Source organism: Talpa europaea (assembly GCF_964194135.1).
Source record: "Talpa europaea genome assembly, chromosome: 14".
Classification (NCBI taxonomy): Eukaryota; Metazoa; Chordata; class Mammalia; order Eulipotyphla; family Talpidae; genus Talpa; species Talpa europaea.
In genome coordinates, this window is record NC_140082.1 from 5,521,295 (window position 1) to 5,544,102 (window position 22,808).

At 67.4% G+C, this 22,808-nt stretch overlaps 1 protein-coding gene across 2 annotated transcripts; it reads left to right on the forward strand.

Annotated features, from left to right (window-relative positions):
- Positions 1–7,160: 7,160 nt before the first annotated feature.
- Positions 7,161–22,512, forward strand: SH2B3 (SH2B adaptor protein 3; the record flags this gene model as incomplete). 2 transcript variants are annotated; one of them, XM_084253598.1, is made up of 7 exons in its annotated part: positions 7,161–7,883; positions 20,989–21,090; positions 21,174–21,265; positions 21,355–21,449; positions 21,546–21,760; positions 21,855–22,026; positions 22,217–22,512. In XM_084253598.1, the coding sequence occupies 7 exons, from the start codon at positions 7,161–7,163 to the stop codon at positions 22,510–22,512; spliced, it is 1,695 nt and encodes a 564-aa protein (XP_084109724.1). The 2 variants fall into 2 exon arrangements, with proteins under 2 accessions (XP_084109724.1, XP_084109725.1); XM_084253599.1 differs by having other exon boundaries at positions 21,576–21,760.
- Positions 22,513–22,808: the final 296 nt, after the last annotated feature.

A 22,808-nucleotide genomic window follows, 5' to 3' on the forward strand; every position in this document is an offset into this window, starting at 1 on the left:
GCCTCGGGGCCCCTCCTGTGTGCAGCTCTGGGGGTTCCTGCGTCTCTGGGAGAATCCTGAAGACCTGGGCAGGATGAGGGGATGGTGCTTCCTGACTGTGGGGTCTCGCCTTTCCCCTCGGCCCTCGCCTCAGTTTACCCGTCTGCAAACGTGTGATGACACTACCTTCGCAGGCTTGTGGGGACCGCGAACGAGCAAATTCAGGAGGCGCGCGGAAGGGCTCCAGCCTGCGGAGGAGGAAGGATGAGCCGTGCTCCCCACCCCCGCCCTTCTGACCAAGGCTTGCTCCTTCGACGATAACTAGAGCTTTCTAAGACAAATCAGGCCCTGTAGAGTCACCCCAGACATGGCGGCGGTTCCATCGGGGAGATGGGGGGGCTTGGAGGCCTGGGTCTGGCCGCCCCCCCAGACACCCTTCATCTTCGGAGGTGCCTCCCCAGGGGGCAGGGCAGGGGCTGCCAACCCCAGTGCCGCCCGCTCTGAGTTGGGGAGACGGGCACACGCAGCCTCAGTGCTCGCCTGGCGCTCAGGTGATGCTAGTGCGAGGAGTTGTTATTAAAGTGAACGGCCCTGATGCTTCTCCACTGCAGCCAGTTCTGGAGCCAACTCTGGGCTCCACCAGCTCCAGCTGTGAGACCTTACCTGCCCTGGGGGTGGGGGGCTGCGAGCCCCGCCACTCCGGCGTGTGCGAGCCTGACGTGGGCTTTCATGTGGAGGGCGAGGCTGGCACAGGGCGGCCTTGCACTGTTGGCTGTGGCTGCGTGACCTCGGGCTTCGTGGCCGCGGGTCTGCTCATCCGTGACGTGGGGTGCGAAGGCCCCATGTTGGGGCTGCTGCGGGAGAGGCAGCGCAGTGCCTGGCATGCAGTCCGCGCTCCGTAAGTCGAGGCGACGGCTGTGAATGTCCCAAAGGGGGCTGGCGCTTAATTACCAGGTTTCCTGGGAAAACGGTCCCCTGGGGCCCCGGGGCGCAGCATCTTTGGGTGGGGCAGGAAGCTGCTTCCGTCTGGCACACGAGCGAGGCCTGCCTCCGAGTCCAGAGGCATAACACGAGCTGCTCGTTCCCAGCCAGACCCTGTTCCCAGCGACCCGCCCTCCCCGAGGAAACTGAGGCGGGCAGGCGGCCCAGGGGAAGTGACTCAGCCGGGGTCACTCGCTGAGTCAGGCCTAATTGGACCCAGGAGTCCTGCGCCCCAGCTCCTCGGCGTCCAGGGACCCGAGGTCCCTCGAGGACGGGGCAGGTCCAGAGCTGGACGCCCGCGTGCTCGCCGCCTGAGGCTGGACCCCCGGCTTCTCCACGCAGCGCGCCGGGCCCCAGGCCACGCCAGGTCCCCAGCCCGGCATCCTTCCTCCGCAGGGGCAGGGGCCACTTCCCCAGGAGAGCAGGTCCTCCTGGCGTCCCCCAGCCCCGCCCCGGCCGGAAACCCGGCAGCTGAGCAGATGGCTGGAAGATTTTTCCTCCCACGCCACCCTGTCAGGGGTCGGCGAGGGGGGCCGGGCTGCAGGCTTCCTCGTGAGCCAGGCCCGGAGCCCCTGGGGGCCTGCCCGGATGTGGGCCCCCACCCCGGCTGGCTGGGGGCTGAAGGGGGGGCGCCTGCCACCACCCCCATATGTCCCCAGGGAGGCCCTGGAGGGAGGAAGTCTGTGCTCTGCTCACTGGGAGCTGACTCACGGGGTACCCGATGGCCCTGGTCTTGGGGGGCTGGGGGACACAAAAGAGGGCCTTTGGCTCAGAATCTGCCCTTTGAGAGCTGGCCTTGTGGTGTCATCTAACAGGAGGGACCCAGGCAGGGTGATGAGTATGAGAAGGGGTGCACAGGAGTGGGCGAGCTCGAGCATACCCCTCCTGATACCCCAAAGCAGCACTGTCTGCAAGCCTCCCCCTTTTTGGGGTCTCACCCTCCTCCCACCTACCCTGGGACAGTTAAAGGAAGAAGTCACATGTTGGACCAGGGAGGGGGTGGGTTTAGGGGTGCTGCCCAGCTTGGGGAGATGGCCTCTGGCTTTCTCCAGCTTCTGAAGGCGTGGTGGCCGGGGTGTTAGGCTGGGGGTGGGGCAGAGGAAGCCAGAGGACATTTCCTGTTCTGGCCGACTGCAATGGTTTGATAAGTGTCCCTGGGCACTAGGTGAACCCAGAGAGGGCACCCCAGGGCACCGCTGGCCACCCAGTGGCCTAGGGCAGAACCCGCCTCTCTGCCTGCCCAAACCTTTGTTTTCTCCCTGCCCTGGGCTGCTCCACAGTCTGGCCAGTGTGGATGGTGTGAAAGGGCACGGCTGTGTGTGGGAATCCTTCCACGCTGGACCTCCCTGGGCGTGGGGTCTGGACTGCTGGAGAAGTGGGTGCTGTCGGTGGGGAAGACAGAAATGACTCCTTATGGTCTAGAGTCAATCCAGTGGCCTCCCTGGAGGAGGTGTCTCCCTCCAAAAGGTGTGAGACTTCCCGCCCAGCCATCTGGGGGGGGTGTTGCTGTAGGCCTGGGGGAGGGTGGCCGCTCTGGATTGGCTCGTTGCAACTTCGTTTATCACAATTTACAATATCCTCCCCGAGTCTTGGCAGCTGGAATTCCCACAGGTGGGTAAAGGCCTTCTCTGCACCTGGGCCTGGTAATTAAGAGGGAAACACTAGTTTCCCCAGATTACATTATTACCCAAGGTGCTTGGAGAGAGGGGAGGGTGGGAGCCCTGATCTCCAGGCCCCTAGGTTAGAGTGGGCCCCACTCCCAGAGCCCCAGGTCCCAGTTGTTCAAGAGCCTGACTTGTCCTCAAAGGCCCTGACGCCTAGAGATGCTTGAAGGTGGAGCCCGCGGCTTCTAGTCCCAGGCGCGGAGAGGCCGACCCTGTGCCCGGGACTGCATGGACTTGGCTGCTTTACCTCCTCGTGCGTGCTGTGGGCTGACCGGGCCCTCCCTCCCACCATCCTGTCCCCGCCCGCTGCTGCGATGTGGGGAAGTCCTGGTGCTCTGCCCCCATCCAGCTGGCTTCCCTGCCCTGGAAGCCCCGGCTGAGCAAGTGGAACGGACCCCTGGATTTGCAGGCACCCTCCGTGGACAGCTTTTCATCTCTGGCCACCCAGAGTTTCCGATGCTCTGGCCGGGGTTGGGGGGATTAGACAGGCCCCAAAGTCTCCCCTACTCACACGCCCCAGGTGTACACGCCTTCGAACCTCCAGCTGATTAATAATTGCTCCCCACCAAACACCCTGGCGCCCCTGCTCCCCGGGGTGGTGTGATCTGATCACTTGTTCAGTCTGTGCCCGGCGCACGGGCAGCTACGGCTCCCCCTGGGCCACGCTCCGAGGAGGCCACCTTCCTGGGGCCCGGCTGCCTGCTGTCCAGGGAGCCGCCCCAGTGCGGGCAGCAGAGGGCCCTGGCTGGTGACCTCCTCCCTGGAGCCCCTGCCAGCCGCCTCTCCCCCGAGATGCCCTCCTGCTCGGGCTCCCTGGTGCCCCCACCCGCCCTGCCCGGGGGCCAGGCTCCCGTGGCCGCTGGCAGCAGGCGGGCCCGGGGCCCGGGAGCTGGTGCCCTCTCTAGCAATAGCAACAGCCTAGAGACAGCCCCTCCCTTCCTGAGCGCTGGGCGAGCACCCCCCGCCCCGGGAATGCCTGGGCAAGCATCACCCACCTCACAGGCGGGGCGCGGAGGCCCGGAGAGGGACGCCGCCCCTCCTGGGTCACAGGGCGCGCGCGTGGCAGGGGCAGGGCCTGGCCCTGGTGAGGTTGGCAGCTCTGTGCAGGGTGGTTGTGGGGGCTGTTTGGTGGGGTCCCCTCTGCCTTTTTGGAGTCTGTGTGGGTGGAGAGTGCAGCCCCTTGGCCCGGACTGGCCCAGCCACACTGCTGCTGCGTCCCGAGCCCCTGCTCCGGCCGGGCGCGGGGAGTGGGCCGGAAGGAGGGGCCGCGCAGCCCCCAGGGCAGACACCCGGGCTGAGGCTGATGGACGCTCGCTGGCCAGTGGCTCAGTGGGCCTTTCTAACCCGCTCTCACCCGCGCTGACTGCGCGGCCCGGGGCTGCTGCGCCTCCCCAGCTTGCTTCTCCGTGATGCGATGGGCGCAGAGCCAGCGTGCCCCCCTCCCCCGGGGACTGAACAGGTGGATGAAAGCGAAGTGCTCAGCACTAGCAGGGCGTGGCGAGTGTGAAATAGTGTCATTATTGTTGCTTTTTCCCCCACCCTATGGCTATTTTCCCGGCCACCTGATGGATGGGGGGGGGGCACCGGGGGGCCCACTGCAGCAGGAGCCAAACGAGGCCTCCCTCTGCCCTCCTCCAGGTGTCACTCCTTCAGGCAGTGACTGTCCCCTGGGAAGCGGGTCTCCCCTGCGTGCATCCTGGCCGGGGTCAGGCCCGCTGGGGGTGTCTTCTGTGTGGGGGTTTCCATTCATTGCCAGCTGCGTGACCGCTGCGCTTCCGTTTCCCCCTCTGTGAAAGGGGAGCAAGGGTTGGCCTCCCTGCTTCCTAGGGCTGTGAGGCTTGGGAGGTCAGTGCTTTGAAAAATGCCTGATGTATAGCCAGTGCTGGATACCTGTCGCTCCGCGGGTGTGCTGGAATAGGGGGCACGGTGAGGAGGGACCTTGGGGTGCCCGGGAACAGCTGTTCTGAGAAGGTTCCTGCCTGGCTTTGGTGCTGCAGGTGGGCTTTGAGACTGTGACATAGAGTGGTGGGGTGTGTGCTCCAGGCAATGGGACCGGTATGGGCAGCGTCCCCGGCTCCCCGGGGGGCAGGGAGGCCTGGTGAGGGGAGCGTTCGTGCGCTGCGGCCATGGTGCATCTGCCAAGGAGCCAGAGCCCAGATTCCGTTGGCCACTTGCATTCATGCACACAGTCATGCACACAGGCATTCATGCACACAGGCGTCTATTGGGCACCTGCTGCATGCAAGGGGCTGACTAGAGCCGGGGAGGGTGGGGGTGGAGGGGGCAGCTCCCAGGCTGGTTGGTGGGGAGTCACCAGTTAGCCAGTGTCACTTGAGTGACAGCAGCTGGCCCCGCACCTAGGGAAATCTGTGCACTCGCCCCTGGTGCTGAGCCCAGGGAAGGCCGCCAGGGAAGTGGCGGGGCAGAGGGAACGTGTAATTTGGTGGCCAGGCAGCAGCTGTCACTAGGGGCAGATCCCATGCGACCCTGTAGGTGAGGCCACTCCTTGAGGCTGGAGTCTGAGGCCAGTGTCTGTGTCAGGCGTGGCTCTGCTTGGCATTTTCTGGGCATCTTGCTGCTGTCAGCTGCAGGGTCACCACTGTGGCCTGGGGATGGTGGGGCAGCCCTCATTGTCCTTGCTGCTGCCCTGCCTGACAGGTGCAAAGAGAAGGTACTTGGTGAAAGAGCCATCTTAAGAGATCGACACCTTGCTGTTCCCCCTTTGACAGATGAGGGGCTCAGAGAGAGGTCCAGGCTAGTGTCAGTCCACTGTGTGTGTGTGTGTGTGTGTGTGTGTGTGTACTGCAGCCCCAAGATGGCAGGGGTTTCTGTCTGCCTGGTTCACTTCTGTATGCCCAGGGCCTAGCACAGTGCCTGGCACACAGTAGGTGTGCTCCTAACCACTGCCACAAACCAGCAAGGGGATTGACAGGTGTGGCCCTGTTCTCTCAGGTGCATGTCAGGGGCCTCTGTCCCTGCTGTGTGCTTGGGTATTCTTCATGCTGAAGCGGGGTCATGGTTTTGCATCCCCCGCAGGGCCCGGCTCAGCCAGGCTCTTGGGGAAGGAAGTCCAGTCCAGATGGGGCTTCCTGATGGGAGGTTTGGGTTCAGCACCGTGGACAGCAGAGGTTGGGGGGCTTCTGCCATTTTGATTGTGTGTGCCTAAAGGGGTGGGAGGGATAGGAGCCCTATGTGGGATGGGCAGGCCAAGGTCTGCCTGTCTAGAGGTCCCCTGCAGTGCCTTTGCAGCCGTAGGAGTCTCGATTCCTTTTTATTTGTTGACATATATATATATGTATATATATTTTAAAGAGTTATGCATATGAGAGTTGGGGTGTAGGCCAGAGGGCTGGGGGGGGGGCAGGTGAGAGGATTCACCAGAGACAGAGTGGGGGGCAGAACAGCTGGATCTACTGAAATACACTGCTGAGGGGAGCAGCGGGGAGACAGGAGAGGTCTGCTGCACCATGTGGGTAGCTCCCTGGCCGGGAATCAAACTCGTGCTGCAGAGGCTGTGGACAGCTTCATAGTGCTGAGACTTATCCCCTGGCACCACCAGGGAGGCCCTGTTGTTTTATATTTTTATTGGCGCCAACACCACCCTCCCATTTTAACATTCAAGTAAGACTAGCAGCAGCCAGCCTGCTGCTATCAGTTTTCCCCAGGGTCTGCGGTTTTTATATTTAATAACTCAGTCGATTCTCATAACACTCCTGGGAGGTACAATCATTGACCCCAATTTATTTTATTTTTTAAAATTTTTTAATATTTTTTATTTATTTTTTCTAGTCCCCATACAATTGCACCCCCCTTATTTTGGCCCCAATCCCTCCTCCCCCCCCCCATAGTGTGTCTCTGGTTTATAGTTGTTTGTTGATCATTGACCCCAATTTAAAGATGAGGGAAGAAAGGCAGCGAGAAATCAAAATACTCACTCAGGGTCACACCCTTCATACGGGGTGTGGGCCCAGGCTCCAGATCCTGTTGTGAGCCACAGTTTCGCACAGGTGGTACCGCCCTGGGTTACTCCCCGCCTCCCGCCTCTGGCTCCTTCCCAGACAGCACCAGGGCGCTGGAGGGGCCCCCGGCCCAGCGCTTAAATACCTTCGGTTTGGTTTTCTGTGTGTGCTTGTCCGGTTGGCATTGCTCCTGGGGCTGCGTGTGCTGGAGGGCCTGGGGGGCCTGGAGGCCTGGGGGGCCTGGAGGGGAAGCGGGCCCTTCTCGTGGGCTCCTCTGGTGTCTCACCTGGCACCCACGGGGGCTTTAGGTCGGATCAGCCTCCGCCCATCTGAGCAAGTCTTTCGCTCGAGGACTTAAAATGGGAGTTACGGGTCTGAAGTGGAGCCCGCCCCAGTGCCCCCCCAAAGGCCATGCCCCTGAACAGTGGGGGGCGCCTGCTGAGGGGGACCCCCCCCCCTCCGGCGCCGGGCGCGGTCCGCGGGGCCTCTGGGCGGGGCGGGCGGGCCGTGCGCACCTGACCGCTCACACTGTGTCCCCCGTGTCTTTCAGCCCGGCCGCGCCTCCTCGGTCTCCGCCATGAACGGGCCCACCCTGCAGCCCTCCTCGGCCCCCTGCGCGCCCTGCGGCTCCTCGGCGGCCCCGCGGGGCTGGAGCGAGTTCTGCGAGCTGCACGCGGCGGCCGCGGCCCGGGAGCTGGCGCGCCAGTACTGGCTCTTCGCGCGCGAGCACCCGCAGCACGCGCCGCTGCGCGCCGAGCTGGTGTCGCTGCAGTTCACCGACCTGTTCCAGCGCTACTTCTGCCGCGAGGTGCGCGAGGGCCGCGCGCCCGGGCCGCCCGCGCGCGACTACCGGGAGACGGGCCGCGGGGCGCCGCCCAAGGCCGAGGCGCCGCCCGCCGAGCCGGGCCCCGCGCCCGCGCCGCTCGCGCTGTCCAAGGCCCGCAGCTCGGAGGAGCTGGCCCCGCCGCGGCCGCCCGGGCCCTGCGCGCTGCAGCACTGGCGCCACAGCCTGCGCCACCTCTTCCGCCGCCGCTCGGCCGGGGAGCTGCCCGCCGCCCCGGGCCCCGGCGACGCGGGCGAGGCCCCCGCGCGGCCCGGCCTGGCGCGGAAGCTGCTGCCCTGGAGCCTGGGCCGCGAGGCGCCGCCCGAGGCGCTCAAGGAGGCGGCGCTGCGGTACAGCCTGGCCGACGAGGCCTCCATGGACAGCGGGGCGCGCTGGCAGCGCGGGCGGCTGGCGCTGCGGCGGGCGGGCGGCCCCGACGGCGCGGACCGCGTGCTGGAGCTCTTCGACCCGCCCAAGGTAAGCGGCCGGGGGCCGGGGCCGGGGCCGGGGGAGGGAGGCTTCCCACGAGCTTTTTCCTTTAGATCCTAAACCCCCGGGGCAGAGGTGGTGCGGGCACTGGCCCAGCGCGGAGCCCGCCTGAGGGGCTGAGCTGCTGCTTGGATGGGGCTTTGCCGCAGAAGCCTCGGAGGAGGAGTCTTTAAACTCTGTCGCGGCAGAACCTGCACACACGTGAAGTGGATTATTGCACCTGAAGCTCCAGGGGGCCCCACCCGCCACCCCCGTGTAGTACTGGCCCCCCGTCTACCACAGCCCAGCTTCAGTTCCCCATGTTCTCTTTCTCTGCTGGTGAATTCCACACAAGTGGAGACTCGCAGAACATGGCCTTGAAAGTTGCGCTGCCCTTCACCCAGCCTGACGAGCCGTGGTGCGTGCACAGCCCCAGGGGATGGGGCGCTGCCGTTTCATTGTGGCTGGTATTCCGCCCTGCGGCTGTCCCTCGAGTAGCTCGTCCCTCTGTCGATGGCTATTTGGGTCGTGTCCACTTTGGGACTTTCGTGAATAATGCTGCTCCAAGACGAGGGCGGAGGCCTCTGGGCGGGCCTGTGCGGCCGTCACTCTCGCAAGTGAGCGGCGGGCCGGGGCAGCGTTTGCCCTCACGGCAAGGGCACGTTTCACTGTGTGAACATCTTCCAAAGCGCTGCGGGGTTTTGCGTCCCCCCAGCGGTGAGGCAAGTCTCTCTCACTTCAGCCTTCCTAGCGCGTGTGCTGGTGTCTCAGGGTGGCTTTACCTGCGATTCCCGGGTGAATCATGGTCGATGCTCATTGGCCATTAGCACTTACACTTGCGCGAAGTACTAGTTATTTTTTTTTTTTTTTAAGATTTATTCACTTGTTTATACAAGCACTGGGTACAGTCAGAAGTGCGGGAGGGCGAGAGAATCCACCAGAGCCAGAGCCGGGAGCAGAGCAGGCAGAAGGACCGAAGGACACTGCTGAGGGGAGCAGCGGGCGGCAGGAGAGGTCTGTGCCGCCTTGTGGGACCCTCGCCCGGTGGCCAGGGATCGAACTGGCGCTGCAGAGGCTGGGCAGCTTCGCAGCCCGGTGCTCAACCGCTGCGCGACCAGGGGAGGCCCCAGTACAAGTTATTTTTATTAAACCATCCTTCTGTCTTTGTCTTAGTCATCTGTGGAGATTTTGTATATTCTGGGTACGCTTTGTATTGGGGGTGTCGGCTGCGGGGCTGACTTTTCACTCTTTTAATGGAGTCTTTCCATGAACAGGCGCTGGAGTCTGGTGACGTCGTCAGTCACTTGCGCTCTGTTCGGGTTCGGGCTTCTCTGCCTGTGTCTAGTCTGCCCGAGAGCGTGACGCCCTTGCTTGTCTCCTAGGGGCGCTCATGTTTGGGGCGTCTCATGTGGACCCTGACCCGTCTCGCGTTCGTCTAGTGGAGCTCGAGGAAGGGCGCCCGCTCTCCCGGAGTCCCGGCCGCGTGTCTCCTCCTGGGGGCAGTGCTGCTTCCCCCGTCCGCGGGGTGCATCTGGGCTCCCCAGTCTGTCCTGTCGCCCGAGCGCCTGCCCCCCGCCCCCCGCCGCACCGCCTTCCTCGCCCAAACAGTGCGCGGGAAATAGCGTGTCTGGAGGCTCCGGCCTGAGTTCTTTATTCCAGATAAAACTCGCGCCTGCCGGGCCGCGGGGACAGCGCGGGCAAAGGCCCGATAGAGAAACTTCTGGCGAGTTTTAAAAAAAAGAGGCCAGCGTGGCGGAGCACGGGGGGGGGGGGGGGGGCTGGGGACATGCGCGGGAAGAGGCTTCCGTGGGGGAGTCACGCGGCAGCTGTCGGGGCGATGCCAGTGGGGAGAGAAACTTTCCTCTCCCTGTTTTGGAAGCGCCGGGAGGCGAAGCCGCCACGAGGGGTGAAGGATGCGTCCAGCGCAGCTGCGTGCGCACGCGGAGGGGCCCAGAAGACTTCCCCGCAAACAGCTGCTCTGCCATCAGCCTCGACGTCGGGAGTCAGGAGGCCCGAGTGGATCGTGGATTCCCTCCCGGGGCCGGGACCGCCCGCGAGTGCCCTGGCCTCTGCGCCGGCTCCAGCCTCTGCAGTGGGGTGCCTGCTCGGGACTGGGCTGAGAATCCATCTCCACGCCCAGCGGGGAGGTGCCCCGCGGACTCCCCGGGTGGTGGGCACCGGGTCTCGGCCCCAGGCTGGCGAGAGCGGTTCTGGCCCCAGGCTGCCGGGACTCCCCCTCTGCCCCGGCTGCCTGGGGCGCCGTCATAGATGTGGTGGTTGCTGTGTGACCCGGGGTGTTGCCCACAAAGCGAGGAGCCCCGCGGGGCCTCCCCATGAAGTGTCTGGCCTGACAAAGCCACCCTCCGCTCCAGCGCCTGCAGCAGCTTCCCGTGGGGTTCCCAACAGCCTCTGGGCTGAGGATCAGGAGTGCGCCTGCCAGGGGGCAGCCTTGACCTCTGACCCCTGACCTCTGAATTGCCTACACAAGCAGCTTTATTTTTTAAAAGAATTCCAGCAATTTCACTTTTTAAAAATGATTTCTTTATGCCTAGAAGAACTGAGGTGTAGGCTAGAGGTGGCGGAGGGTGAGAGGACTCGCCAGAGACAGAGCGGGGAGCAGAACAGGCGGGTCCACTGAAACACACGGCTGAGGGGAGCAGCGGGGAGACAGCTTTAAACAGAAGCAAAAGGAAGGGTGGGCCGAAGGTCACCGCTGAAGACCTGGGCTGCGGACTGTGTCCCTGCAGGGGCCCAGGAGCAGCCTGGAGAAACCCTTGCTCTGCCAGTGGGCAGCTGCCTGGGGCTCATGGGTCAGCCTTGCCCGGAGCTGGTTCCAGCTTCGCCTCTGACCAACTTCGTGGCCCGGGGCTGGCAACTGCCCCACTCAGAACCTCGGTCTACTCACCTGTAAAGCGGGGGTGACGCCAGGGCCCGCCTGAAGGGTCGCTGCGAGGCTGCCATGAGGGGGGCGTGTGTGTGTAAGGCGAGGCCCCGGGGCAGACGGCCGCACTGGTGGGTCAGAGGAGACATCCGAGGCTATTTCACAGGCCTCAAGGTGGGCAGAGGAGGCATGGCTTTCTCCTGCGTCAGCAAGCACCCCGGTGTGGGCGGGAGGGGCGGCCTCGCCTTCAGGGCTGCCATTCTTAGGCGGAGGTTGGGGCTTGTCATCAGAGGCCCTCGGGGACATCTGAGATGAAAGACTGTGCCCGTCCCGAAAGATCTGGGTGAAGAAGTCCCAGGCTAAAGGCCCTGGGGTAGGCATGAACCAGGAGACTTGTCAGAACAGCCAGGCGGCCGGGGCTGGAGTGAAGGGAGCAAGGGCAGATGAGGTGAGAGAGGTGGGGAGGCTGGCCCCGGAGGGCTTTGCGGACCACTGTGAGGACTTCAGGCTTTCCACGAAGAGCAGGGGCGCATTTGGGAGATTGAGGCCCCACGGGGCTGAGACACGCACCAGGATCACCCGGCAGTGGGAGTGGCTGGAGGAGCCCTGTGGGCCCCCTGGGGTCCTCGGCATCAGCCCGGCTGTGGGGCAGCGTGGCCGGATTCTCTTCCCAGGAGACGCCGGGGTGGCCCTGTCCGCCTGCCTGGCACGGACAATGCGCCAGGTGTTACCCGAGACACTCGACTTTGAAGCTTTTCCACGAGGTCGGGCTCACTGGCCCATTTGACAGAGGAGGAAACCGAGGCTGGCGGAAGCAGAGGGACTCAGGGTCGTGCAGCTGAGGTGTGAACCCCGATCCCAAGGCGGCTCCGCTCGCGAGCCGCGGCCGCAGTGTCGGCGGCTCCCCTGAGCCATCCGGACAGCCTGGGGTGCGCCGCCCCGCTCAGCAGTTAAGAGGAAAGCCGGGGGGGGGGGGGGTTGGCTGCCAGTATTTTGGCTGATGTATTGGAGAGTTTTTTGCAGAAGAATCCAGATTCCTGGTTTCTCTTACAAAATCAGCGCGCCTGGCAGCGCCGGGCCTGCTTCACTGGCGCGGATCCAGCCTGGCCTCTGCCCGGGTCCTGCCGAGGGCGAGCTGGGGGGTGCGGGGGCGCAGGGCAGGGGGCATCCACAGAAGCAGCCACCTGGCCAGGGCTTTCCTGAGATCTGGGGGGTCCCTTTCCAAAGGGTGCCTCGCCAGGCGGACCGTGGCCGGTGACCAGCCCTTTGCTCTCTGGGGTGTCATTTTCCCTGCAGGCCCAAGCCTGGTTGACGGGGATGGTCTCCGAGCCCTGCCAGCCCTGCTGGGTCTGGGGCCGCCTCGGTGTCCCGAGTCTGCTTCGCGAGGGTGGGGACGGCTTGGCCCGGGGAAAGGTGCCGCTCCCCCCGGCGCGTCCGTGCCCTGGTGCTCGCTGGGCACCTCGCCCCCTCCCTTCCCTTGGTCCTCACGGCAGTCTGGTGAGGGAGCGGCTGTGATTACCCCCATTTCACAGGTGGGGGGCTGAGGCCAAGCCAGGGTGGGTGACTCGCCCGAGGTCTCGCGGCTCCCGAGGGGCCGAGGAGGGACTGGAGCCCCAGCAGGCGGCAGGGCCTGGTGCCTCGTGAGGCCTTGGAAGGCCTGTGACTGGGGTGCTGGGGTTCAAGCAGCAGCTCCTTCTCGGGGGGAGCTGTGTTTAGTTCTCACACCAGGAAAGCCTCCCTTGTCTGGGGGCACCATCTTTCGTGGGGACATCCAGAAGCTAAGTCGGGGGAGCCGGCACACCTGCCCTTAGCCTCTGCTGCCGGCCAGCGCGGGGGTGGCGAGGGGGCGGCAGGGGCCCCGGGGGGGGGGGGGGAAGCGTCTGGGGGGAGTGGCGGGTCGCAGGGTGTGCGGAGGTTGTGCCTGGAGCTCGACGGGGTGGTCGCCGCCTGCCCGCGGGGGGGGGGGGGGGGCGCACCGCTTCGGCCCGGGGGTCGGCGGGAGCGGCAGGTGTGACGGTGCCCTGGTCCCCGGGGCACTGCTGGGGGGCTGCCCCCCGTGGGGGCGAGGCGGGAGGGGCGGGCGGAGCCGGCTCCCGAGTGTGGGAAAGAGGAAGCGGGGAGAGAGGGACGTCCAGGGCCGGAGGCCGCGGTTTCCTCTCGCGGGCGGGGGGCGCGGAGGAAGAGGCGGCGGCAGGAAGCGGGGCTCGGACAGGGCGGGCGGGAGTCCCGCCTCGACCCCGGGTGCTGCGCCCCCCGCGGCACCCCGGCCTCAGGGACCAGGGCGGCCTGGGGCGCCCGCTCCTGCCCGCGCGCGCGTCTTCCTGGTTGCTCCCGCCGCCGCCATCTTCTGAGGCCGCGAGGCTCACGGCCGGGGGGGGGGGGGGGGGGGGGTTGAGGCGGGAGCCCCGGGGTCATCCGGAGGCCGGGGTCGGGCCAGGCCCCCCCCCCCCGGCCGTCTGGGGGCAGGACCAGGACCTGCCCGGCCCCGGGGACGGCGGGGGGGGGGGGGGGTCCAGCGCACACCCTGCCGCCCGCCCGCCCCTTGCTGGGGCTCGTGTGAGCCCGTTTTTGAAAAGAGCTTTGCGTCTTGGAAGCAGCCCCGACCCGCTGCGGCCGCGGCAGGTGGTGTCGGCCGCTCCCGGCAGCTCGGGCTCCGGCTCCGGCCTAGAGGCGCCCCCGTCCCGCCCGGGAGGGGAATGACGCGCGCTCGGGCTCTGGGGCACCCCCCCCCGCCCCCCGCAGGGCCTGCCTGCGGCCCCGGCTTTCGCGTGTTTGGGGAAGCGGCTGTTGGGCGAGGCTGTCACCGGCGTGCGGGCCGGGGCCGGGGCCGGGGCCGCGGGGCGCTGTGAGCTCGGGCCTGGCCTCTCGCGTCCTTGTTACGTGGCCTCCCGGAGCCGCAGTTTCCCGGTCTGGAAAATGGACCGGCCGGCCGGCCCCCGGGGCAGGAGGACTCGGCCCGGGCGCGGGCCCGCGAGGCGGCAGGGGTTTGCTGTCGAGGAAGTCGCCAGACCCCAGAGGTCGCCGGTGCCTTCCCCGCGGGGGCAGCAGCCCGGGCAGCCGCTGAGCGCCCCGCCAGCCAGCCGAGGCCGCGGCAGGAAATCCCCCACCCCCGGCTTTGTGAATGGAAAAGGAAACCAAAACGCACGATCTCTGCAGGCTAGTGGCTGCCCTCGCCGGGGTGGGGGGCGCTTCCTCCCCCAGGGCAGGAGGGGCCGCCTCAGCTTCCTTTTTGGGGCCCCACACCCCTTTTTCCTATCTCCCCTCTGAGCTGGGGAGGCGGCCGCTGTTCTCAGCCGGGCCCTGCAGACGGCCCAGCCCTGACCAGCCCGGCCCCGCGCTGCCTGCCGGGTCTCCTCCTGGGGCTGGGCCCGCCCCCGGCGCCGAGAGACCCCCAGGTCTCCTGGCCCGTCCTTGTGTAATCTAGGAAAAGGGTCGACCTCACCTCCGGCCTGCACCTTGGGGTTTTTCCCAGTACACTAAGCTCAGGACAGCAGTGACAGGAAAGGCACCGAGAACCCCCCCATCCCGCTACCCAGAGAGAAGCGGCATCCCCCCCCCCCCCCCCCGCGACGTCTGTGATCTCTCTACGGTTCCCCCCAAATTGCAGTTCTTTCGGCACCTGCTGAGCAGGTCCTCTCTGGACTCTGCCTTGTGTCCGGCCCCGCTGGGAATATTCTAGGCGGACCCCAGCCCTTGGGGGACGGACATGCCTGTTACCTGCTTGTACTTACCATGTCCTGGCTATTTTTTTGTTCTGAAATATGTTTCAAGAGGGTCTTTTTTTTTTTTTTAATGCACCCGGTGTTCCCTCCCGCAGATGTACATCAGCTGTGCTTTTCCCAGGCTCCTCCTGCACTTGGATCTATTTCGCTCAAATAGGTGACCGGCGACGAGCTGCTTGTTCCTCCTTGCCGGTCCCCACCTCGGGCTCAGTTCCCAGAAGGGGTGGCCCCCGCCTCAGTGAGTAACTCGGTGAAAGTGAAATCGGGTAAACTCCGCTTGCTGAAGTGCGTTGTAGTGTATTTACAAAGCTGCGCGACTGTCACCACAATCTGATTTCAGAACATTCTCATCGCCTCAAAAAGAAACCCCCGTGCCTGGAGCTGCCCCGCCCCGCCCCCTGGCACGGGCTCCCCCTGCTTTCCGTCTGCAGATTTGCTCTTCTGCTCTTCCCAGAGCCAGGTGAGGCGCGGCCTCTGGGACTCCAGGTCAAGGAGACCACGTGGCTCCGTCCCACTTTGGGGCTCTTCTGCGTAGTTGCAGTGAACCCCCAGACCAATCCCCCTGTGGAAATGTTCTTAATCTCTCCAGGAGTGGCTCTGCCCTATCTTACGGCCGCTCTGGGTTTTAGCATCTGGGTAGCCACCAGACTTCTTCCAAGCACCACACCTGACATTCCCAGCAGCAACAGGTGAGGTTTCCAACTTCTCTGCCTCCTACCAAGGCTCCTGATGGTGACTTTTTGATGACAAAAAGGGGTGAAGGGGTGTCCGTGTGGTTTTGACTTGTGTCCCCCTGCTGGCAATGACCTTGAGTGTCTTTACATCCTCATTGCCTAGTTCTAAGGCTATTGAGAAATCCTTTTCAAATGGTCTTCCAGCGAGATTGTGGTGCCAGCACTGGGCATTATTATTTTAAAAAAAAATTTTTTTATTAAGATTTATTTATTTTTTATACAAGAACTGGGGTACAGGCCAGATGCGCAGCAGGGTGAGAGGATCCACCAGAGCAGAGCAGGCAGAAGGACCGAAGGACACTGCTGAGGGGAGCAGCGGGGAGACAGGAGAGGTCCGCCGCGCCATGTGGGTAGCTCCCTGGCCGGCCAGGAATGGAACCCGCGCTGCAGAGGCTGCGGACAGCTTCACAGCGCGGCGCTCAACAGCTGCGCCACCGGGGAGGCCCCCCCTTTTTTAAACTAAGTCAATCACAATGTAACTGATCATGTTAAATGTACGACTCAGTAGGGTTTTTGTTTTTTTGGGTAACTCTGTGGGCGGCCGTCACCCGTCACCGGTATTAATTTCGGAGCGTTTTCCTCAGCCCGGACAGCGGCCGTGCGCGGTTACCAGCGAGCCCCGATTCCAGCCCCGGCCCGGCCCCCCCACGCCCCCCCGGACCCGGGACCCGGGTTCGGGGCACTCGCGAGGTTCGGGGCACAGGCCGCTCGCAGGCGGGTCCTGTGCGCGCCGCCCTCCCCGGCAGCGGCGCCGGCCTCCAGCCTCCGGGTTGGCCCGTCCGAGGTCGCGGCCCGCCGGGCCCCGCGCCCGCCTGTTCCTTTCGTCTTGGTTTTGTTCTTCACTTTCAACCGCGGGACCCGGCGGGCCGGCGTGGCCCCTGGCGCGTGACGTCGCGAGGGGCTGTGGAGGCCCCGCCCAGCCCGACCCGACCCGGCCCGACCCGGCCCGACCCGGGCCGGCCCCGCGCCAGCCGGAACCGCGGTTCTTCGAAGGCAGGCGGCGGGCGCTGCGCTCTCGGCCACGGCGCCCCCTGCCGGAGGTCGCGCGCGTTGCTCCTCGGCCGCCCCGCGAGGGCGCCCTGGGCCTGGCCCCGGGCCGGGAGGACGGCGGGAGGAGGCCGGGAGGAGGCCGGGAGGACGGCGGGAGGACGGCGGGAGGACGGCGGGAGGAGGCCGGGAGGACGGCTGTGGGAGGAGGGCGGCCCCTGGCGGCCCGAGCCCGCCGCCCCCGGGCCCCGCCCGTCGGCTGCTTCTGGGGGCGCCATTTCCCAGCCCACGGCCCCTCGTGCCGGCAGGACGCCGGGGCTGGCGCTGGGCGCGGTGGCCGCGGGCCGGGCTCCTGCCCAGAGGCTCAGCCCGCCGCGAGCAGCTCCGCGGGCCGGCAGGGCCGCCGGGCGAGGACGCGGGCAGGGAGGGCGCCGGGCCGGGCTGTGCAGCCGCGGGGGCGGGCAGAACCCGGGGCGCCGGGAGCCGGAGCGGCCGTGCGGGGCGCGGGGGGCAGCCGGCCTGGCTGGGCCCTGACCTGCGCCGGCGCCAGCCGGGCACCCCCCGGCAGAGGCCGCTCTGGCCTCAAGGATCCGGCCGCCGGCCCGGCTTGGGCAAGAGCCGTGGCCCGCGTGGAGGCCCAGGCGGAGCAGGGCTGGGGGGGCGCCTGTGCCCCGCTCCCCGCTCCCGCCGGCCGCCCCGGCCCTCACGGGCCACCGGGGCCAGCCGGGCGGCCTCACCCACCCGGAGCGGGCGGTGAGCTCAGCCGGGAAACGGCCTGTGGCTCCACCAGCGCCTGGACTCGAGGTTCATCCGCGCCCAGGGGGAGCCCCGGGGAGGGCAGGGTTCCCGGGGTGCCTCCGCTGAAGCCGCAGCCCCTCCATCTCGGGAGCACCCCACGGCCACCCTCGCAGCCGGCCCACCCGCATCTGGTGTGCATTGGGGCGCCCGCCTCTGAGGAGGGGGTCGGTGGCCGCTGGGGGTATCCCAGCCTCGTCCTGTGCGTGCTGGGGGGCTGTCTCTCTCTGTATGGGGGTGTCTCTGGATGTTTGTCTCTCGGGGGAAGGTTGCTTCGGCGTGTGGGAGGCTTTGTGTCCCCGCCACTGTGTGTGGGGGGGTCTCTGTCTCTGAGAGGGGCTTTGTGTCTGTCACTGTGAGTCTTTCTGACATGGGGGGACCCTCATGGGCTCGAGGGGGAGCTCGCTGCAGGCGGGGCTCTAGGCCAGCCCCCAGCCCACCGTCCCGACAGCCTCGGCCCAGTCTCCCCGCGGCGGGGCCCTGTGGGCCAAGGGTGGGGGAGGGGCAGGCCCCCCCAACCCCTCGGTCCCTCAGCGTGTGAAGTGCGGGTGCCGCTAACTCAGAGGGGCTCAAGATGGGGGTGCTGTGCGCAGGGCTGTTGGGGGCTGCGCCTCTCCTGAGTCTCCCTTCCTGGGGCGGGGTGTGAGGCGGACTCGATCGTGCGGCTTTTCTGGAAGCTTCTTCTCCCCGCTCCCCCGCGGGCGGGGGTGGCCGCGGGGCGGCGAGTCTGGGAGCAGCGCGGACCGGCAGGGGTGGAGAGGCGGCCCCAGGGTGGGCTCCGGCAGGGGTGGAGAGGCGGCCCCAGGGTGGGCTCCGGCAGGGGTGGAGAGGCGGCCCCAGGGTGGGCTCCGGCAGGGGTGGAGAGGCGGCCCCAGGGTGGGCTCCGGCGCCCTGGCCGCTGCGCAGACGAGGCGGCAGCAGCGCAGCGAGGAGCAGGGACCGGCTCGCGTCCGCGGAAGGCGGGCCCGGGGCGGCCGTGCAGGGCCTGTGGCGCGGGCCGAGGAAGGAAGCGACCTGCGGCCGCAGTTCCGCGAGTTCAGGCCCCGGAACGGGCACTGCCGTCGGCCTGCCCTCCAAGGGGGTGCGGTAACACCCCCCATCCCTCCGCTCCCCAAGAGCTGAGGGCCGGGGCCCAGGCACCCACCCCATATCCTCTGACACACCCTCTCCCGGTACCTCCTCCGGCCCGTGCCGGCCCCCGCTGGGAGCAAGGCTTGGGGAGCGCGGCCCGGGGTGGGGGGGCAGCTGCTTGGAGGCTCCGCAGGGCGGGGGGCGCGCGAGGGGCGGGGCGCGGCGACCACGGCCCAGCGAGGGCCTGAGCCCGGCCTCGTGGCTGCCCCTGCAGCGGCGCCTCGTCCCGCCCGCGTGCCCCGAAGGGCCTGGTCTCCGCCGCTCTCCGGGCTCAGGGCAGCCGCGGCGCGGCCCTCTGGCCGCCCTCGAGATGCGCGGCCGCCGAGCAGGCGCTGGGCTCGGTCTTCCCGGGAAGGTGCGAAGCCCCGCGTCCCGCTGGCGGGAGAAAGGTGGGGCCGGGGGGGTCGGTGCCCGGGGGCTCGGAGGGGCGCGGCCCAGCTGTCCACGCCGCCCTCCGCTCCAAGGTCCCCGCGACGCGCAGCGGCCACCAGCTTGGAGCCGGCAGGCGCTGGTCTGGCTGGGCGCTGCTCGCCGCGCCGCTGGGCCTCTCAGGGTCCGGCCCGCCCTTCGCCCGGCCCGGCCCGGCCCGGGGCTTTCCACCCGCGCTCGCGAGCCTGGGCCGGCGCCGGGAAACCCTGTAACGCCGACGGCGGTTCGGCGCGGCCCCGGGGCTGGCGCGGGGAGTTGCGGGCGCGAGCGTTTCCCGCGGGGTGGCGGAGGAGCCCCCGGGCCCTCGGGGGGACGCGGCCGCGCACCCGAATTTTCCCCACCTTGGCTGACCGGAGCCCCCAGCCTGGACAGGGGCGGCCGGCGCTCGGGGCTGCGCCGCCACAGCGCCCGTGGGAGGGGGACCTTGGCCGTCCCCGCCTAGAGGAGACGTCAAGGCCCAGGGAGGGCCGAGTCCGCCGTCCAGGGCCAGGCCCGAAGCCCGCGGCCAGCTGTCGGCCGCCGGCCCTGCTGCGGGACGGGTCGGAGCTTGCCCGCGGCCGGGAGGAGGTAGAAATGGGGCGCGTCTTGGGCTGCAGCGGCCGCGAGGCGCCAGCGGTGCCGATGCGCGGAGCTGAGGACACTTGCCCCGAGGAGGGCGATGCGGGACGGGGTGGTGACCCCTGGCCTGGCCTGGTCGTTGACCACCTGGGCGTGACTGGGGCGGGCAGGAGAACAGCCGCGTGCCCTCCGGGGTGCCCTCCGGGGTGCCCTCCGGGGTGCCCTCCGGGGTGCCGGGGGCAGCAGATCGAACGGGGCGGGTGACATGTTCCTTGAGCTGCGGACGCAGCCCCGGGGCCCGGGGCTTGGGTCCGGCGCGCCCCCCGCAGCCCTGCGCCGTCAGCCGCGCCCCCAGCCCCCCCCCCCCCCCCCCCGCGAGGAGCCGGCGACAGCCGGGGCGTCGCCTGCATCTCGGTGGCGAGGCGGGCGGGCCGCGAGGAGGGACCCTCTGCCCGCCCCGCCTGCCGGCCAGCGCGCCCGCGGGGCTGGCAGAGAGCGGGCGCCCCACACCAGAGCGAGGCCGGGGCTTGGCTGGCTCATCCCGGCACCACACCGGGGGGGCCGGAGCGGAACCGAAAGGGAGACGGGCCTGGCCCCCGCCTGCCCCGCTTCCCCGGGGTCCCGCGGGCGGCGCGCCAGGAGGAGCCGGAGGGGCGCGGCCGGCCCCAGCTTCCCCCCTGGCAGGCGGCAGGGGGCGCTGGCGGGGCGGCCGCGGGAAACCTGCTGTCGGGCTCCGCTGCGCGGGGAGGTGCGGGAGAAACCCGAGGGGGACGCGGGCAGCTCGCGCTGTGCTCCGGGCTGGGCCCCTCCGAGCGAGCGGCGGTTCACTGAGAAGCGCCGGTGGCCCCCGGAGCCGCGAGCGGGGTTCGGGGAGACGGGCTCGGGGCGGCCCAGACGGGGCAGCCACCTCGCCGCGCAGCCGACGGGCGCTGGACCACGGGGCTGGGGCTGGTTCACGCCCCACCTTCGGCAAAGGCCGCTCCTGCCCCGGATGCACCCTTCCGGCAGAGGAGGTGGAGGCTGGAGCCCCCTAAACCAGGGCACCGGGCCCATGCCGTGGAGACTGCTGCTCGTTCTCCTCGCCCACCCCACTGGTGGTGGCTTTTTAGGGCGGGGGGGGGGGCTTCCAAGGAGCACCCGGCCCTCTCGCCGGCCCCCAGGGAGAGCGGGGGCCGAAAGGGGTCTAGTTGAACTGCCCCTGGCAATTCCCCACTGGCAAATGCCCCAAGGGCCGACGGCTAAGCTGCTCTGCCAGTCCCCACCCTGCAGGCCACGCCGCCCCTCTGTGTCCTGAGCCCGGGCAGCAGGCCACAGTGTTCAGGTACGGGAGCAAAAGCTGCTCGGCCCTCAGGTGACTTTTGCTGCAGGATTTGTTTCTTCCTAAACGGTGATTTGCTTCCCAGAGCTGCTGTTAGGCCAGGAGAGACCTGTACTAAAAGGGGAACTAAAGGGTCACTAATGGGGGAGGGGACCCCTGGCCTAGTTGGCACCCCAGAGGGTTACCCTCATGTGCTCTCTGGGCTTGCCCTGCCCGGGGTAGGGAGCTCTTTACCGGCCAAGTATGGAGAGAAAGAGAAGTCAGAAGGCGAACAGAGTCGGCTGGAACGGCCCCAGGTCCAGGTGACCAGGGAGCTTGGCCCTGAGCCCCACAGGGTTCTGGGAGTCGCGCGCCTCAGGGTGGGGAGAGTGCCTCGGCGTTCTAGAGGTGCAGAGCCCTCGGAGGGGTCCTGCAAGCCAATGCTGGACTTCAGTCCGGGACTGGGGTGCTCACTCAGGCAGCTAGGCCCTGGGGGAGAATGCAGGAGAACTCAAGGGGCCTGGGCGAAGGGCTGTCAGGGACGAGTCTTGAGTGTCGCCCCTGCCCCCTGGTCTCCCAGAGCTCAAAGCCCAAGATCCAGGCGGCCTGCTCCAGCATCCAGGAGGTCCGGCGGTGCACGCGCCTCGAGATGCCCGACAACCTCTACACCTTCGTGCTGAAGGTGAGTGACAGAGCTTCCCCTGCCCTGGGGGACTACCAGGCGCCCCGGGGACCCCACACAGCTCTTCCCCTCCTCCCTACCAGGTGAAGGACCGGACAGACATCATCTTTGAGGTGGGAGATGAGCAGCAGCTGAATTCGTGGATGGCTGAGCTCCGGGAGTGCACAGGCCAAGGGTGAGGCCCAGACCCAAGGGCCCCACTCCTGGCACAGCTTTTACCGCTACCCCTGAACGGAGCCTTGACCCCCCGCTCTTCCCCGGCAGGCTGGAGGGCCCGGAGCCGGAGATGCAGGCTCCCTCAGCTCTAGAGCCAGGCGTGTCCAGTTCCCCAAGGGGAAGCACGGATTCCCTGGACCAAGGTGCGAAGGGCCAGGCCTCTGTCTTGCGGGCGTATGGGGACCCCGCCTTGGCCCAGGGGTACCCAGCGCGGTCATCATCACCCATCTGTCTACCAGGTGCTTCTCCCGGGGGGTTGCTGGACCCAGCCTGCCAAAAAACGGATCATTTCCTGTCTTGCTACCCCTGGTTCCACGGCCCCATCTCCCGCGTGAAGGCAGCTCAGCTGGTCCAGCTGCAGGGCCCCGACGCTCACGGGGTGTTCCTGGTACGGCAGAGCGAGACTCGGCGCGGGGAGTACGTGCTCACCTTCAACTTCCAGGGCATAGCCAAGGTACGGGGGCAAGGCAGGTGGAGCTGTACGCCCCCCACCCCAAGTTCCAAGCCCTCCGCGACCCATGTCTGGTCTCCCCCGTCTCCTCCTCCAGCACCTGCGCCTGTCGCTGACCGAGCGGGGCCAGTGCCGAGTGCAGCACCTGCACTTCCCCTCGGTCGTGGACATGCTGCACCACTTCCAGCGCTCGCCCATCCCCCTCGAGTGCGGGGCTGCCTGCGACGTGCGGCTGTCCAGCTACGTGGTGGTCGTCTCCCAGCCCCCAGGTGGGTCTCCAGACCCCTGGATACGGGGTGGGTGACCCGGGGTGGGGGTGGGGGTGGGGTGGAGGCTGGCAGCCAACCACAGGGTCGAGAGCTCCTGCCGCGTGTCCTGTCAGCGCCCACCCCCGCCTGCCTGGGACTGACCGTGTGGTTTCTCTCTTGGTCACCTGCCCCCCTCCCCTCCCCTCCCCAGGTTCCTCCAACACTGTCCTGTTCCCCTTCTCCCTCTCGCACTGGGATTCCGAGCTGGGCCTTCCCCACCTCGGCTCTTCTGGCTGTCCCCGGGGGCTCAGCCCAGAGGGTCTCCCGGGCCGATCCTCTCCCCCAGAGCAGATCTTCCACCTGGTGCCTTCACCTGAGGAACTGGCCAACAGCCTGCGGCGCCTGGAGCCCGAGCCTGCGAGCCGAGCCCGGGACTCAGACTACGAAATGGACTCCTCCTCCCGGAGCCACCTGCGGGCCATAGACAACCAGTACACACCCCTCTGACGGGGGGAGGACTCAGGCTCGCGGACGCCGCACCCGAGCAAGCAGAGGCGTGAACTTGTGAATGTAACTTTCTTTCCTTCCTTCCAGAGAGAGAGTAAGGGACACTGGCAACTGCTTGTTCCAGTTTGGACGTGACCCTTCTATTAGGCCTGTTAAAGGGCCTCCTGTAAGTTCCACCCACCGCCGGCCTTTTCCTCATTGTTTACAGATGTAGTTCTTGTTCACGGACGCCGCCAGCTCCGGCCGAGGCCCTCGGACCAGACCCCTTCACCCTCGGGAGGTGGCGGGGGGAGGAG